The sequence below is a fragment of the Microchirus variegatus genome, assembly GCF_963457635.1.
Source record: "Microchirus variegatus genome assembly, chromosome: 5".
In the NCBI taxonomy this organism is placed as follows: domain Eukaryota; kingdom Metazoa; phylum Chordata; class Actinopteri; order Pleuronectiformes; family Soleidae; genus Microchirus; species Microchirus variegatus.
In genome coordinates this window covers 20,826,511-20,840,632 of record NC_139806.1, presented here as the reverse complement: position 1 = coordinate 20,840,632, position 14,122 = coordinate 20,826,511, and the positions used below count along the sequence as shown (strand labels likewise).

The window sequence follows — 14,122 nt, the reverse complement described above, 5'->3', positions numbered from 1 at the left end:
GAAAACGGTCTTCTTGGCCTTTTTCAGACCTGGTATTAACAGTCATCCTCCTGATCCAATCACATGTGGATAGCAACAAGTACGTCACTTCACACTTGGCCTCAAAACACGGTCTGGATGTGTCCTCTGTGACTGCAGTTGCTCAGATCTGAGCTCCCCCACCACTCTTTCAAAGACACCCTGGCATTATGACTGTTTGCAAGAACAAAATAATGTTTTTGAGGAGTATGACACCACAGATATGTTCACAGCATGTTTCTCAGAGTAGCTGTGTCCCTTTTAACGGGCTGGATCCTCTGGACTGTGGCTTCGTCGACCAAGTGTCGTCAAAATGTGTCACAGTGCAGCGATGTAGGCTGTCCCATTTCAAATGGACTTCGTCATCTCCTGCGAATGCTGCTGACACACATGGCTGACAAAGGATTTGTCTGGTGGATCCTTCACAGACAACCATATCCCAGAATTCTTTGCGCACCAGTGGCAGATCATTCCAAAACAAGCAAGACTGCAGATAGTCGATATACAGCTTGGAACGAGTTCTACAACTATGACTAAAAAATATATATATTTCACATTTTTTTTGGCGTTGTTTTGGTAAGTATGGGTTAATGAGAGGCCTAGAGGGTTTTGGAGGGGGAAGAATTGGTGACATAACCGGTAAGTGTAGTGTACCACCAATTTATTAGAAGACAAGGAAGGAAGATTGGTGGTGTAACCAGTGCGGGGTGGGTAAACTGGAGCATTTCATTTCACAGTGCCTGACTTCCAGGTCAACTCTCTCTCCAGCCCATTAATTGGGACACAGCATATGTGTTGGTGTGTGTGTGTGTGTGTGAGCTTTTAACAGAGATTGGCAAATAGATGAGAAATACTGTGAAACTAACAAATGTGAGCACCATGTGGTTTTTATCATGGGATTTGAGGAAACATTCAAGTGCACTTACACTGTACTTTGTGTGAGCTGGACATGATCAGATCACCTACGGTAGATGTTAATACCAGGTCTAAACAGGGTCCTTCAGGTGAGAATTTAAAAGATGTTCTTCTGGGACGTCGGAGTGAGCGAGCGCGACCGCAGGGGCTGAAAATTTGGGTCACCTCCACTACTGGTGCAACCCGGTGATGCCACATCTATGCTGGAGGGAGATTCTACCACCACTTCATCCGGCAGCGGGGGAGCTCCGGGGTCCCCGGGCCTTGGGAGGCTGGAAGAGGTTGAGGAGGACACTACAGGGGCGCTAGCACTTGCCACAGAGGACAGGTCTCCACCTTTCTGTAATGACGGCAGATTAAGTGAGCCTGCAACGTCTGAGGCGGTGGATGAGGAGCTCTGTTCTCCCTCTGGGTGGAAAAGCATAGTGGAGTTATTTGAAAACGATGTTGGGAGGTCACTGGTTGTGCTAAGAGAGCTGAGGTTACTCTCAGATGAGGAACTGCAAGCATCTGGTGTAGAGTGATAGAGAGGGAGAGGGAAGAGAATCAGAATGAATGCATCGAGAACATGGATTTGATTTTTGACAACAGGCTTTATGATGATTCGGCCGTTTTACCTCTGAGAGACGCAATCTTCTCATTTTTGGCCTTTTGAACCTCATCTGTGATCTTGGTGATAATGAAGTTTTGTGTGCGCATCTCCCTGATGGAGTCAATCAAGGCATCCAGGCCCCGGGGGTTTTCAGCAAGGATGTCTAGCAACGTGGCCGTCCTTTTGGTCTGTGTGGTCCGGCAGCTAATGTCCTCTGCATCATCCCGCGTCAGGATCCTGCGAGAGCGCAGGTAGTCGAGGTGACGCTCAGCCCTGATCTTGTCACAGAGGTAGTGTCGCAGTCTGGTCAGCACCTGAAAATCCACAGAAGTCATGTTCAAGAGGCAAAGGGAGATGAAAGTGAGCTGCCAAGGTCTTTAAACACTGCCTTTTCCAAGCGAGTCAGGAAACTACAGTAGCCTTTGCATACCAGAAAGAATGAAGTTTTCCTTGTTTGCATAATCAGCTTCCCTTTAAAAACGTCAAATGCACACTCTGCAATTTACTAGTTGTGCTTGTCAAATGATTATGATTTCAAAGGGGTTTGTTTTCAGGCCTACACTGCACCATCTCGGCAGCTTAAAGTTCTGGTGTGTAAGGATGTAAACACTCAGTACATTTCCATGCACAGTTTAATCGAGTTCAGGATGTAGTCCAACTAAGACAGGCAATCGGACAACTTGCACAGTATGATCATACATGTGGAGGAGAAAATCGATTTATTGGCCATGCACGTCTGACTCCGCCTCCAGAAGTGTACTGTACGGTACAGTACTGTATTACTCTATAGGCTAGTGTGTACTGAATCAGTTACAGCGAGATGGATAGTGCTGTGGTTCTATATGTTTCATACCTACTGTACATTAATTGTGCCATCATGTTTGTTGTTAGTTCATAACTGCAGTTTATACGTCTACTTCTTCTACTTCCAGGTCAAAGACCGGGGAGGAAATTTTGGTCCATGCGCAGAACGCCAAGTCTGACTAAGGTATGTTAGTCTGACTAAGACTAGCTCAATTTTAGTCATACTAACGTGTTTGTACGACTAAAAAAACAACACAAAAAAAATTATTATTGTCTTAGTCCGACTAAAATCTGACTTTTAACATGCATGTAAACACAGTGATCATTCTACCCTCTCTCTCTGTCATTACCCCCATTTGTTTGTCCATGTGGTTTGTCCATCTGGGCTGCTGTAGAAACATGGCGTGCAAAAGCTATAAAGCTATTTTACATTTCTACAAACACTCTTATGGGTACTATATTCGGTTTCTCCTAATAAACGCTCCTAAATGTTACACACTGGACCTTTAAACAAGATTGTTAGAGCCTCATCACAATCAGTAGATTCCACCTGTTTTCACTGTAAATCAAATAGTCTCTGGTTAAATGAATCTTATTTTACTAGACAAGCTGACCCCTTACAATTAAATAAATACAACTCACGTTACTCGTGTGAGGGTTGGTACAGACTGAATTGGTTTTGGTTGATGTGGTTCACTCAGCGGGAGTGGTGGTTTATTTCCTCCTTCCACAGGCCAAAGTATACAATTCAACTCTCAAAAAATATTATCTACATTTTCCACACACATGACTTTATTCCAAGGCTATTTTTAATCATAATTATATAGGCGGGGTGTTGTTGTTTTTTTCAAACCATACTCACGTCCTTTTTAATTTCTGCCATTTCATCTTCAGTGAGATGGGGAACATCCATCCCTCTCACCTCGCAAAGTGCAAATTCAGGTGTTCCGGGTGACGAATGACGGCCAAAAATAAGTCAACGCGTAAGTAACAATGAGGTAAACTACATCGGTAAACTAAAATGTGTCATTTTACCAATCCGGCTCTTCATTATATGGGATTTAAAGGCGGCGTGTCCACCAGTATGATTCGAGTTTACTCTTTCAAGAACCGAGTAAAAAAAAAAAAAATCACAAACCCGGACTTCCTGATTGAATCGAGGTTTTACGTCAACACGAGAGGAAAACCAGAGCGCGTCGCCAGTTTCTCACTCATATATAATTTATCCAAATATTTGTGAGTCAAAAGTCAACGTCTCTGTCGCGTTGACCGAGTTCAAACAACTAAATCACTCAAACACGCGGTGTTTTCACGTAAAGTGTTAAAAGTTTATCATACATGTGAAGAGCTATACTGGTGGTGTCCACCGAGTGGCGCTGCTATGACGACACTCCGCCTTTCCCTTTTCTCAAACTTTATTGATAACAAACAAAGAAACATAACAGCATGTATTCCTTGACTGTATTATGTAACAGATACTAATACATAATTGAATGACTAGATAATATTGCAAAGACCAGATACAACATTAACGCTTGAAGGTCCAAATTAAAACGAAAGAAGAGAACAAAACAAAAGATATGAAAAAACAACAACAACAAAACGATGTGTTTATTCTCTTACAAAGACAGTACAATTATGATTCACAGTTTCAGTTAATATAATCCTCAAACTGTGTAGAAAGGTAATGAAGTTGGGAGAAACCTTTATCAACTTACATTTGAGATTTACCATACAAGATTAACACATTTAAAACAAAATCAAAGATTTTCCTTCGACTTAAATAATAGCAATTTTGCAGCTACTTAAATATTTGTCTTGGTTTTACACAATACATAATTTTTCAGATGAAATACTATTAATTTGAGTATGTACAATAGAATAATAAGTGTGTAAGAGATTCTCGTTCTGTGTTACAAAAAAATTAATTTGTTTTATAGTCTCGTTTGCCATCTCGTCAGTCCGTACGGAACTTGGCAAGAAGGTGTTCTCCTACGCTGCGCCTGCAACCTGGAACATGCTCCAGCAGATGCTGAAGCTGTCCAGCTTTATTCCTTTAGGGGACTTCAAATTGCTTGTCGGAAGGCTGATGAGACAGTCTGTGGGGGTCTGCACATGTACCTAACCAGTCCAATTCTTCTTTGCACTATACCACTTTAATGTCTGTGTTCTGTGTTGTGTCTCCTGTATGTTTAGTTAGTCTGTAACTTTGTGTTTTGTTGCTGCCTACCTGGAACAGGTCTCTCTTGTAAATGAGACCCTGGGTCTATATATATGTCTAGGAATTTAGAGGTGTACATTGGTCAAGTATATATAAATATATATCACGTCTAAATTATATTTCTCTGTGTCCCTTCTGTGTATGTGATAAGTGTCATACTGCTGGGAGGTTTACTCGTGCATCTTTTTTTTTATTTGAGCAGCTCTCAGAAACCAACTCCAGAGATGTTCAGCGTAACCATGACCTGGCCATGCTTAACCTGTAAGGCCTTAGGAGTCTCTTAGAAGAGTCATTACTGCACCCATGTTTTTTTTTCTGTAAGTTTATTCATTATGTATGCATACTTATAACTGTCTGGCATCCAATTTTTAAATACAAACTATTGGGAACTAATTCACAACGTAAATCATGGCCAGTGCTATTGTTCATAATGAACCAGTCTGTATGTGTTGTTTAATACAATCTTATGAAAAGGATTGCAAATAATGTCCGGGAATTGATTTTGCAACATTCAGCGAGGGCTTAAATTTATCCTATTCAAATATGGGAGGGCCCTCTAGCGGTCATTTTGAACATTTTATGACCACTTTCCGCAGAAGCACAGTTTTGCAGACTTTGCCTTGTTGTAAAAGTGTATTATTTCCAGTGCACTCATAGATATTAATGGTGTTGAACACAACTTTATCAGTCTTGTTCAGAACTTATTGAGAATTCTCGTCTCTGAAAGTGTAAGGATTTCTATTTCAGACGTGCTTTCAAACGTGCCCTCAGACGAACGTATAGTGCTATTGGTGTTTTATTTTGAAAACCACATGATTTTTTTTTTTACCGTAAAAATTGTTGTAAGGAGGGCGTTAAAATGCTGCGTCACCTTTTTACGGTAATCATTCGGCGTATCATTTGCTTCAGGGCGGGGCGAAACGGCGCTCAAAACCAATACACGGCTCACGTGCTGGTTGCCGAGCAACTCCGCCTCCAATAACGTTAGCGTTTGGTGAGCACAGAGTCTGGGACGGGACTTGAGAAACAACACAGGCAGCTGCAGCTGGATCCTGAGTTCACCTCCGAGAAACAGGTGAGGTTTCTTCCGTCGGTGTAGCCATGCAAATGATGACAACTAAGCTCGACACGGGCTTTACTATTGTTTTTTGGGGGGGAGAATGAGTGATTTCTTAGGTTATAGCTACATGTTTTCCAACTTATTGCCACTCTCTGTCTGTCGGGTTGAGTTTGACCCATTTATCGCCTCCGCCGGGAGCGTTATCCAGGTTAGCAATAACGACGACGCTACAGCAGCAAACGCAGGAACGTGTGCTCCGTTTGTATGTTTGGGTGAAATAAACTGTGCCAGAGACTCATTCATGTCACACAACAGACCAGCACCGTTTGACTGAGTCACCCAACTCAGGCTTATCGTGTTTGTTATCATTTAATTAGTCATTTTGTTCATTATTTCTGCGCGACCTTATAACTTAGCAAACAAGCTAACATTAGCGAATCGTGCTTGGAATCATTGTAGTCCTTGAAATGTCAATGAGTAACGTGATGGTAAATCCACTACAAATTAGCTGAAGCACACTTCTCTTAATTGCTAGTATTTACTTAATTTATCTTTCGTTCCTTCTCATTTCGTGTGTGCTCATTTATCATTAATCAATGGCTCCTCATTTAATTTGCTTAATGATAATTTCAGGTCTACTTATTTAGCACCATGCAGCTGATTGTAAGTTGTATTCTCCTTTAACCCTGGTTCTTGATTTTTTTCTTATTTGTAATTTGTTATAGTTAATATTGAATGTGGGGAGGTGTCTGTACTTTTTATTTGAGAAATATTTTGTGGTGCATCTGAATGAAAAGTGATTACCCTGTGGGTGTAGGAGTCTGATAAAACAGTTTGTGAGTGTGTTTTCTGGTTTGCGAGATAACACCATTGGAGAGTTTGCTGTGAGGCAGCATCAGGAAAGCAGGCGTTTTCCTCGTGTTGACTGGTTGCTTTGGGCCCACCAACATGACACCATTCACTGTAGTAGCTGTATAACTGAACAAGACTCGAAAGTGTTCCTCTTTTGTTCAATACAATGTGCTTGAGAGTCTGAAAACATGCATGATAAAGTAGTGGGAGGGGAGGATATATAGATATCTGGTTCAGCTTGTTTCCCCACAGCTTTTTAAGATGATAACATTAACCTGGATGTAACAAAGTCTAAACCATAAATGCACACTCTCAAATTTAGTTTCTTACAATTGTTTCTCAAACTCTAGCAGAGATTATCTTACTACCCCGTTAGATGCAGGCAGCCAATAGGAGGGCCTTCTTGCACCACAATATATCCCTCACCAGCACACAATTGTCCGGTAATCCTGTGTGGGCAAAGCTGTGGCCCAGATTATCTCTCGCTGATTTGAACTCATGGTTTGATGCTTCACTGCAGGGCTCTGTTCCAGAGTGAGCCCCCGATCCACTGCCTGGCTGACAATCCACATCCTCATTGCTAACTCATGAATTCACATCCTTGTGTCTTCATGCGTCGATGATATGGGAGAGTCGTGGACAAGTGTGCCAAGAGAGATGTCTATAGGTAAGTTTGTCTTTTCTTTGTCTGGCAGAATACTGTGAATATTGAAAGACCTGTCGGCTGTGCTTTTTTGGGATCTGCTAGAGGTGGCCCAATTTATGTCCTCATTTTGGAACAGTAACCTAATTCAAGCCTCCCAATAGTAAACCTCAATGTAGTACATGTATTCTTTCCATAATCTCCGTGTTTGTTTTTTGTGTTTTAGGAAATTATGAGATCTCAAGCATATCACATGTGACAATGTCTCCCTTCAGACCGAACAATCTTGTGTCAATGTACTCCTCCGTGCCACTGTCCAAAAGCTCCTACAATGTGATAAGTGCCTTTTGCACTGAGGATAATATTCCTCAGTGCATTTTATACATCAATCAGGTATGTAAAAATGCCCAGGTTTAGTAAACCCACTGTTATTTACACGCTTCACATTTGGTTTGATCTTCGATGTGGTTCACTACAAAACCAGGACAGTGACAGTTGTCCTTTCTCTTACAGGAGCTTGCCTCACTGGGCCTCTCTTCCACATATATTGAGGCCAGGTCACCAGGCGGAGACGCCCTGAACACAGTTCCAGCTCTGAATGCCATGTACGAGCTGCTGCAGATTCACAGGCGAAATATGTGCAATTTAGAGGAGCTGGAGAATGACCAGCTAAAAAGATCCAGCACCTTGGAACATATACAGATGAACAATTCCAGACTGAAGGCATGTAAGATGAGTGGTGTCTCTGGGTTACTACTTTCAGACTATGATCTGTATGTTGTCTTGACAGCGATGCATCTTTTCTCGCATTCCTAATATTTTGAATAGCAATGAAATATATTTTCATTATCTCTAGGAGATGCATACTACTTCTCAGTAATCCACCAAAGAAAGAGTCAATGATATGATTCCTACAGTAAAATGGAGTTAGGAATGATACAGTGGGCACATTAGTTTTACACGTTAAGAACACACATTTTCATTTTATTCCAGAGGAAGTTACAAACTGCAATGTTGTTATATTTATAGTCTGTCTTAATAAGTCCTCAGATAGTATATCCTCTTAAGGACGTAGTTTTGCTCAGCATTCTATTATTGTAGCTTTCTTGTACATAGTATCCCCATTGCACTGTGCACTGTGTCATAATAGTTGTGCATATTTTCTTTCAGGATCAGTTGGAACTGTCAATAAGGGAGAAGTCTGGTCTCCATGAGACAGAGAGGCAGCTACAACTCAAAATCAAGACTTTGCAGAGCTGCTTGAAAACTGAAAAAGATGAGGTACATGAAACAAAATTTAGTAGTGTCTAAATTTAAATTCAGAAATCTTCATTTGTGCTGAGGGGGAAATTCAAAGGCACATCTATCAGTACAGTCACAAGATGAAAGATGAGTCAACTAGGAGCCAGGAGGAGCTACGTGACTATGCAGAAGCCTGAGAAACTCACACAATTCTATTTTACTTTGCAGGTTCAGAAGCTCCAAAGTATCATAGCCAGCCGTGCTTGTCAGTACAATCATGATGCCAAGAGAAAAGAGCGAGAAGCTGCAAAGCTCAAGGAACGTCTCAGTCAACTACTGGTGGACAGAAGGGACAAAAAATTAGGTAAGCATGCATCTTAAGTTCTATATACATTGGTGCAAGATGTAAAGGATGATCAAATGCCATTCATTTCCTACATCACATCTTTTATTCTGGAAATATAACATATTTTTGCTTGTTTTTTTTTTTTAGCCCTTGATTTGCTGAATTGCTTGGGACGGTCGGATGGGAAAAGGAGCCACTGGAAGACGGCGAAAGCGACAGCTAGGTATAATAGAAACCCCATAGAGAGAAACAGAGTTTGTAGAATGTGCAACGTCAATTGCATTATCTGTAAATTGCTCCTCGCAGCCACGAGGGTGAGATGTACAAGTCCTTGCTCAGTGACTACGAGGCAAGTCAGAGGTCCTTGATGGTAGAGAATGCTGAGCTTAAGAAAGTGCTACAGCAGATGAAGAAGGAGATGATGCATATTCTAAGTCCACGTCAGCTTCCTGCCAGAGGAGCCACTGCTGATGAAAGCCACGAACAGGTATTCTCATCACTTTATTTCTCACATTACGAACTGACAATGGGCGCCTGGGGTGCTGTGCGAAAGAAGTGGCGGGAATTCCAAAGCCAGACCAAGAAGAAGAGTACCCAGGTGAGGAGGGAAGCCATGGGCACGGGTGGTGGAGCACCGGGTGGGACGACCCTCACTCACGATGAAGAGAAAGTCCTGTCCATAATCGGGAAGACGGCCTCTGAAGGCATCACAGGGGGCATTGATGTTGAGGGGGACGAGGGCCTCTCAGAAAGTGAGGAATTATATTATATTATATTATTATTATTATTATAATTTTATGTGTAGTACTATAAACTCATAAACGCGTATTTCAATAACAGTTTTTTCTTCTCTACTATTAGCCTATGTTTCTTGGGCCAGTGCTCCACAGCTATGAGCGCATTTCAACATTGAACATTGTTTTATTATTTCAAAAAGTGGAGGATATAAATGTCCCTGATGCGGCTTGATCACTGTAGCCTAGAAATCTAGACGCCCCTAGCGGCTATGATCACTGAACATTTGATCGCTAAGAAGGCTGTTAAGAGTGGGTCAGCTCGATCTTAGGTTTCCTTCTTAGTGAAAGATCTTCTTAAGCTAAGAGCGACTCTGGGAAACGCGTTCTTCTTTCACAGCGTTCTTAAGAGCGCTCCAAAGAAGATCTTAGCATTAAGAGCCTCTTAACAAATCTGGGAAACGCGGCCAATAAGAGTTCAACCACGTTGATATCTGAAGTGATGGGATGACCGTAGAACGTAAAAAACGCTAATTTTCTGACCACATTCTCAGACTGAATGACAAAGGATGTTGCATATTGAGAATTTAGACATTTTTGTGGTGTTGTTCTCAGGCAGATTCAGATGGGGAGGAGAAGACGGGAGACTCTAGCAGAGAGACACTGGACCAGTCATGTGAGCACGCCAAGGAGCAGCTCACCAACAGCATCCGCCAACAGTGGAGGAAACTGAGGAACCACATGGAGAAGTTAGACAATCAAGGTAAACGCAACACTGTTGCATAACTTGTAATACTGTAGTTATTAAATATGTATATACAGCACATGCTCTAAACCATGATATTTTTTTCTGCCTAGCTTCTCAAGCACAGAATCGACTGGAATCCAATAAAGAGGTGATACCAGTGGAGACCCATGAGTCTGAAATGGAGAGGATGAGGTGTGAAGTCCAACAGTGCAAAGAGTTCATTCATGCACAACAACAACTCCTCCAGGTCAGTGTCAGTTCATTCAAAATTAACCTCCTTGGCAGAGGTAAAGCCCACATTATACTTCTTCGACTGCGTAACAACGGAGACCCCTCGAGCCTTCATACTTCTGCGGTGGTGCCGGATACGCACTGCAATTTCCCGCCCGATCAGTAGGGGTGGCAAGGTTGTTGTGCTTTTGGCTACATTGAGCAATGGCGTCCGAGAGAGAAAGACTGTTGTTGTTGAAACAGTGGCCATTTCTCACTTTTCTGTGTCACGGAATGCAGTTTTAAGATAATTTGAGGCGAGAAATTAGCAATTTAGAGTCTAAACATGTGCTGTGTATATTAAGATTTGGGGGCAGCTGTGGCCTAGTGGTTAGGACAGCAAGGTAGCCGGTTCGATCCCCGACCAGTCCGCGGCTGAAGTGCCCCTGAGCAAGGCACCTAACCCCCTCACTGCTCCCCGAGCGCCGCTGAATGCAGGCAGCTCACTGCTCCGGGTTAGTTTGTACTTCACCTCACTGTGTGCTGTGTGTGTGTTCACTAATTCACGGTTGCGGTATTTATAGTCTGGCAGCGATGTTGTTGGCAGTGATCAGCTCCGCCTCTGTGGACGCTCGGTGCGCACAGTGGCCGGCACAGAGCAGTGTTAGCTCGGTCTGTCCTGAGGACCAATCGCAGCCCTTGCTGTCTCCGTTGTCCCTTGATGGAGTGACAGACACTTAAAAAATATTTTGTGCGGTCGGGGATGACGCAGAGGGCAGGAGTATAAATTGGGCTTAACGAGAGAGTCAGTGCCAGTAAACAGTTTTAAAATAAAGGAGAAGCTTCTGATTGGGACTAAATCACAGTTAAAGGTATGTGAGCAATTGTCTACTTTATTGAATGTTTTCAAAGTTGGGTTTGGGGGATAGCTTATGTTATACATTATATATTTTTGGTCTGGTCAGGGTCAATGTATGCCCATTTTTATTGAAAAGAAGCACCGCTCAATAGGGCTGCACAATGAATTGCAAAATGATCACAATCACACTATGGCCAGGTGCAAACTCGAAATCAACTATTTGATAAAGACCAAATGTGCGACAAGATGGCATTATGGTGAAATTGTGCAGTGCTGCAGGAATTCACTGGCCCCATAATCTTGCCCTTAAGATGAGAAAATGTGTTTTGATTGTTGTCAGACCTTCAAGTTATGATTTGGACATGTTTTTTTTGTGAAAATGACAGCAATTATGAATCATATTGCAGTGGCAGGAGGTGAAAACGGATGCATTTCCTCCTCGACTGTGAAAAGTTAGCCCCACAAATCTCCTATCATGAAGAGTTTAGAAAGCAAATTGTAAATTGTCCCTGAAGAAAAAAGAATCCCCTACAGATTATGCTCAATCAAGGGCTAGCAGCTATTCTGTCTGCTGAATATGTATATGCTTGTCACAACAGGAGAGACCTCTCAATGACTGATAGAAACGTGTAAGAAGATCAGTTTATGTGGGACAGGTTTACATTCAAAATTAATGCATACATGTGTGAAGAAATGCTTTGGCAACCATAGATTTTTTTATTTAATGCCAAGAAATCTACTGCACCCCACTATTTACTGGAGCCATGCCTTCATGAGAGAGCAAGGAATGGAAGAGGGAGGAGAAAATGCTCTGGTAAAGGAGAGCAATGGTGTATGAAGTAATGTTGGGAAAACAATGTCATGATGCCGTAGTGGTTGTTTCTAAGATGATATGCACTCGTTCAAACAGCGATTTGTTTTATAATACAAATGTGCATCTCGCTCTCTCCTTCGCAGCAACAACTGAACACATCATTCGATGACGAGACTGCCGCTCTTCTGAATGACTGCTACACCCTGGAGGAGAAGGAGCGCCTCAAAGAGGAATGGAGGCTCTTTGAGGAACAGAAGAGAAACTTTGAAAGGGAGAGAAAAACCTTCACAGAGGCTGCTATTCGCCTGGGGCGAGAGGTACTGGAGTCCTTTCTTCCGCTGCCCTGAACATCATTGTATTCAGCATAAACTGTGGCCGTTGCGATTGTTGATTTTGTGTGTGTGTTTCACAGAAAAAGTCCTTTGAGGAGGACCGTGCTTCTTGGCTCAAGAATCAGTTTTTTAACATGACTCCATTTCTAGAACGCCGGCGATGTTCCTCATCTGATGGTCAAAGTGCCATATCAATCAGTAAGTTTGAAAAATAACATGAAAGACATTAATATCAGGACCGCAACAATGTATACATTTCCAAGTTAATAATCAATGATTTAGATAATTGATTACTCGGTTTCTTTGCTTCATATAACAAAGAAATTATTAAAACTGTTTGAGAACGTCATTGTGAGGTTTGGGAATTGGCGATTAACATTTTCTGGAATTTTATAGACCAACAACTAATCAATAATTATGAATATGATGCTCTGATGATACCACAGTGGAATCCATTTAATAAAGAATAATAATGATTGATTACATTATTTTACAGCCGTTTAAAACCACAAATCTGTCATGGAACAAAATACACCATGTTGTTGTTTTTTGTTTTTTTTCACATTTTTACCTGGTGGATATTTTTGAGATTTGATCAATAAACCTTGCTGGTTGTTTTATTTTTGTGACTGACAGACATTTTTTCTGTTATATTTAGTATTATTATTATTATTATTATTATGAGGAAGAACTGAAAGTGTGTTTTAACATGTTTTCCAATCTGTGTAAATACAACTTGATATTGTGATTGAGGATCACATCATTTACAATATTGTTTGCATTGCAGGAAGTGAGCCAGAGATGAGGATGGCTTCCGCTAAAGCTGAAAAGACCAAATCATCAACCTACGCTACATTCTCCACTCCCAAACCAACACAAAGTGCTGCTGTGCCATCCACAACCGAACTTTACCGGACACTCCGCCTTTTGCCCGACAGCAGGTATTATTCAGTCATGTGCTGTCTGTCTGTATTTAGTTAGTTAAACGAAGTTAAGCTTTGTTTCCTTGTAATGTTGGCAGTGTTGGACTTTGACGTGTGCAGTGCTCAGCTAAAAATTAAACATGAAACCGTTATGGCTTTTCCCTAGTTTCGGGCGGTAGCACTGTGTGAATATCTTGACACTGCCACACATTTAATTAAAAAATTCAAATCTGTATTTTCGCATTGCAGTTGCTCCAGACGTTCAAATCGAGGACGCTGGCATGAGTCCGGCGCCACTGAAGAGGAAGACTCATGTGGAAAGTCAAAAAACAGAGTTCGATGTGGAGACCTGAGTATCTTTTCTCTGGGTGAAGATGAAAACAACCTCATTTAAAGAACACTCTGTGCCTTTTTTTTTGACCAGAAGAAAATGTGACTGTGGTGGACTTGAGCATCAGTCATCTGCTAAATTCCATCACCTCTGATGAACTCTTGATTTGCAACATTATCTTTCTATGTTGCTTTGTTGTGGACAAGGATAAATACTCAATTCACCAAAGCTGATCAAACAAGTAAGCACTTTAAAGCTCAATCATACTTTTTTGCAAGACATTTTTAAATTTGTAGAGAAACAGAAAAGGACAAAAGAAAAAAGTTGCTCACTGCTTCTCTGTCTGCTGACCACCTCTGTTGTCCTCTTAATGGTAAATTCACAATCTTTTCTTCCTCATTTATATCAACAATGTCTTCATTTTATAATATATATATCAAAAAAAGTATCTCATACATGGATATAAATAAACAAGCTA

General features: G+C 41.5%; 2 protein-coding genes across 2 annotated transcripts; one reads left to right on the top strand and one right to left on the bottom strand.

Moving 5' to 3' along the window:
• Nucleotides 1–887: 887 nt before the first annotated feature.
• On the bottom strand, nucleotides 888–3,321 carry bcl10 (BCL10 immune signaling adaptor). Its single transcript, XM_083890236.1, has 3 exons — nucleotides 3,192–3,321; nucleotides 1,551–1,839; nucleotides 888–1,443 (listed from the first exon to the last, which is right to left on the bottom strand). Exons 1-3 carry the CDS (start codon nucleotides 3,240–3,242, stop codon nucleotides 1,031–1,033), a joined length of 753 nt encoding a protein of 250 aa, XP_083746362.1. The 5' UTR covers nucleotides 3,243–3,321; the 3' UTR covers nucleotides 888–1,030.
• A 2,257-nt stretch (nucleotides 3,322–5,578) lies between these two features.
• On the top strand, nucleotides 5,579–13,768 carry ssx2ipa (synovial sarcoma, X breakpoint 2 interacting protein a). Its single transcript, XM_083890404.1, has 14 exons — nucleotides 5,579–5,625; nucleotides 6,983–7,129; nucleotides 7,332–7,498; nucleotides 7,619–7,828; nucleotides 8,276–8,386; nucleotides 8,576–8,711; nucleotides 8,841–8,916; nucleotides 9,000–9,180; nucleotides 10,043–10,190; nucleotides 10,286–10,422; nucleotides 12,202–12,375; nucleotides 12,471–12,588; nucleotides 13,178–13,331; nucleotides 13,563–13,768. Exons 2-14 carry the CDS (start codon nucleotides 7,087–7,089, stop codon nucleotides 13,705–13,707), a joined length of 1,800 nt encoding a protein of 599 aa, XP_083746530.1. The 5' UTR covers nucleotides 5,579–5,625; nucleotides 6,983–7,086; the 3' UTR covers nucleotides 13,708–13,768.
• The last annotated feature ends 354 nt before the right edge of the window (nucleotides 13,769–14,122 follow it).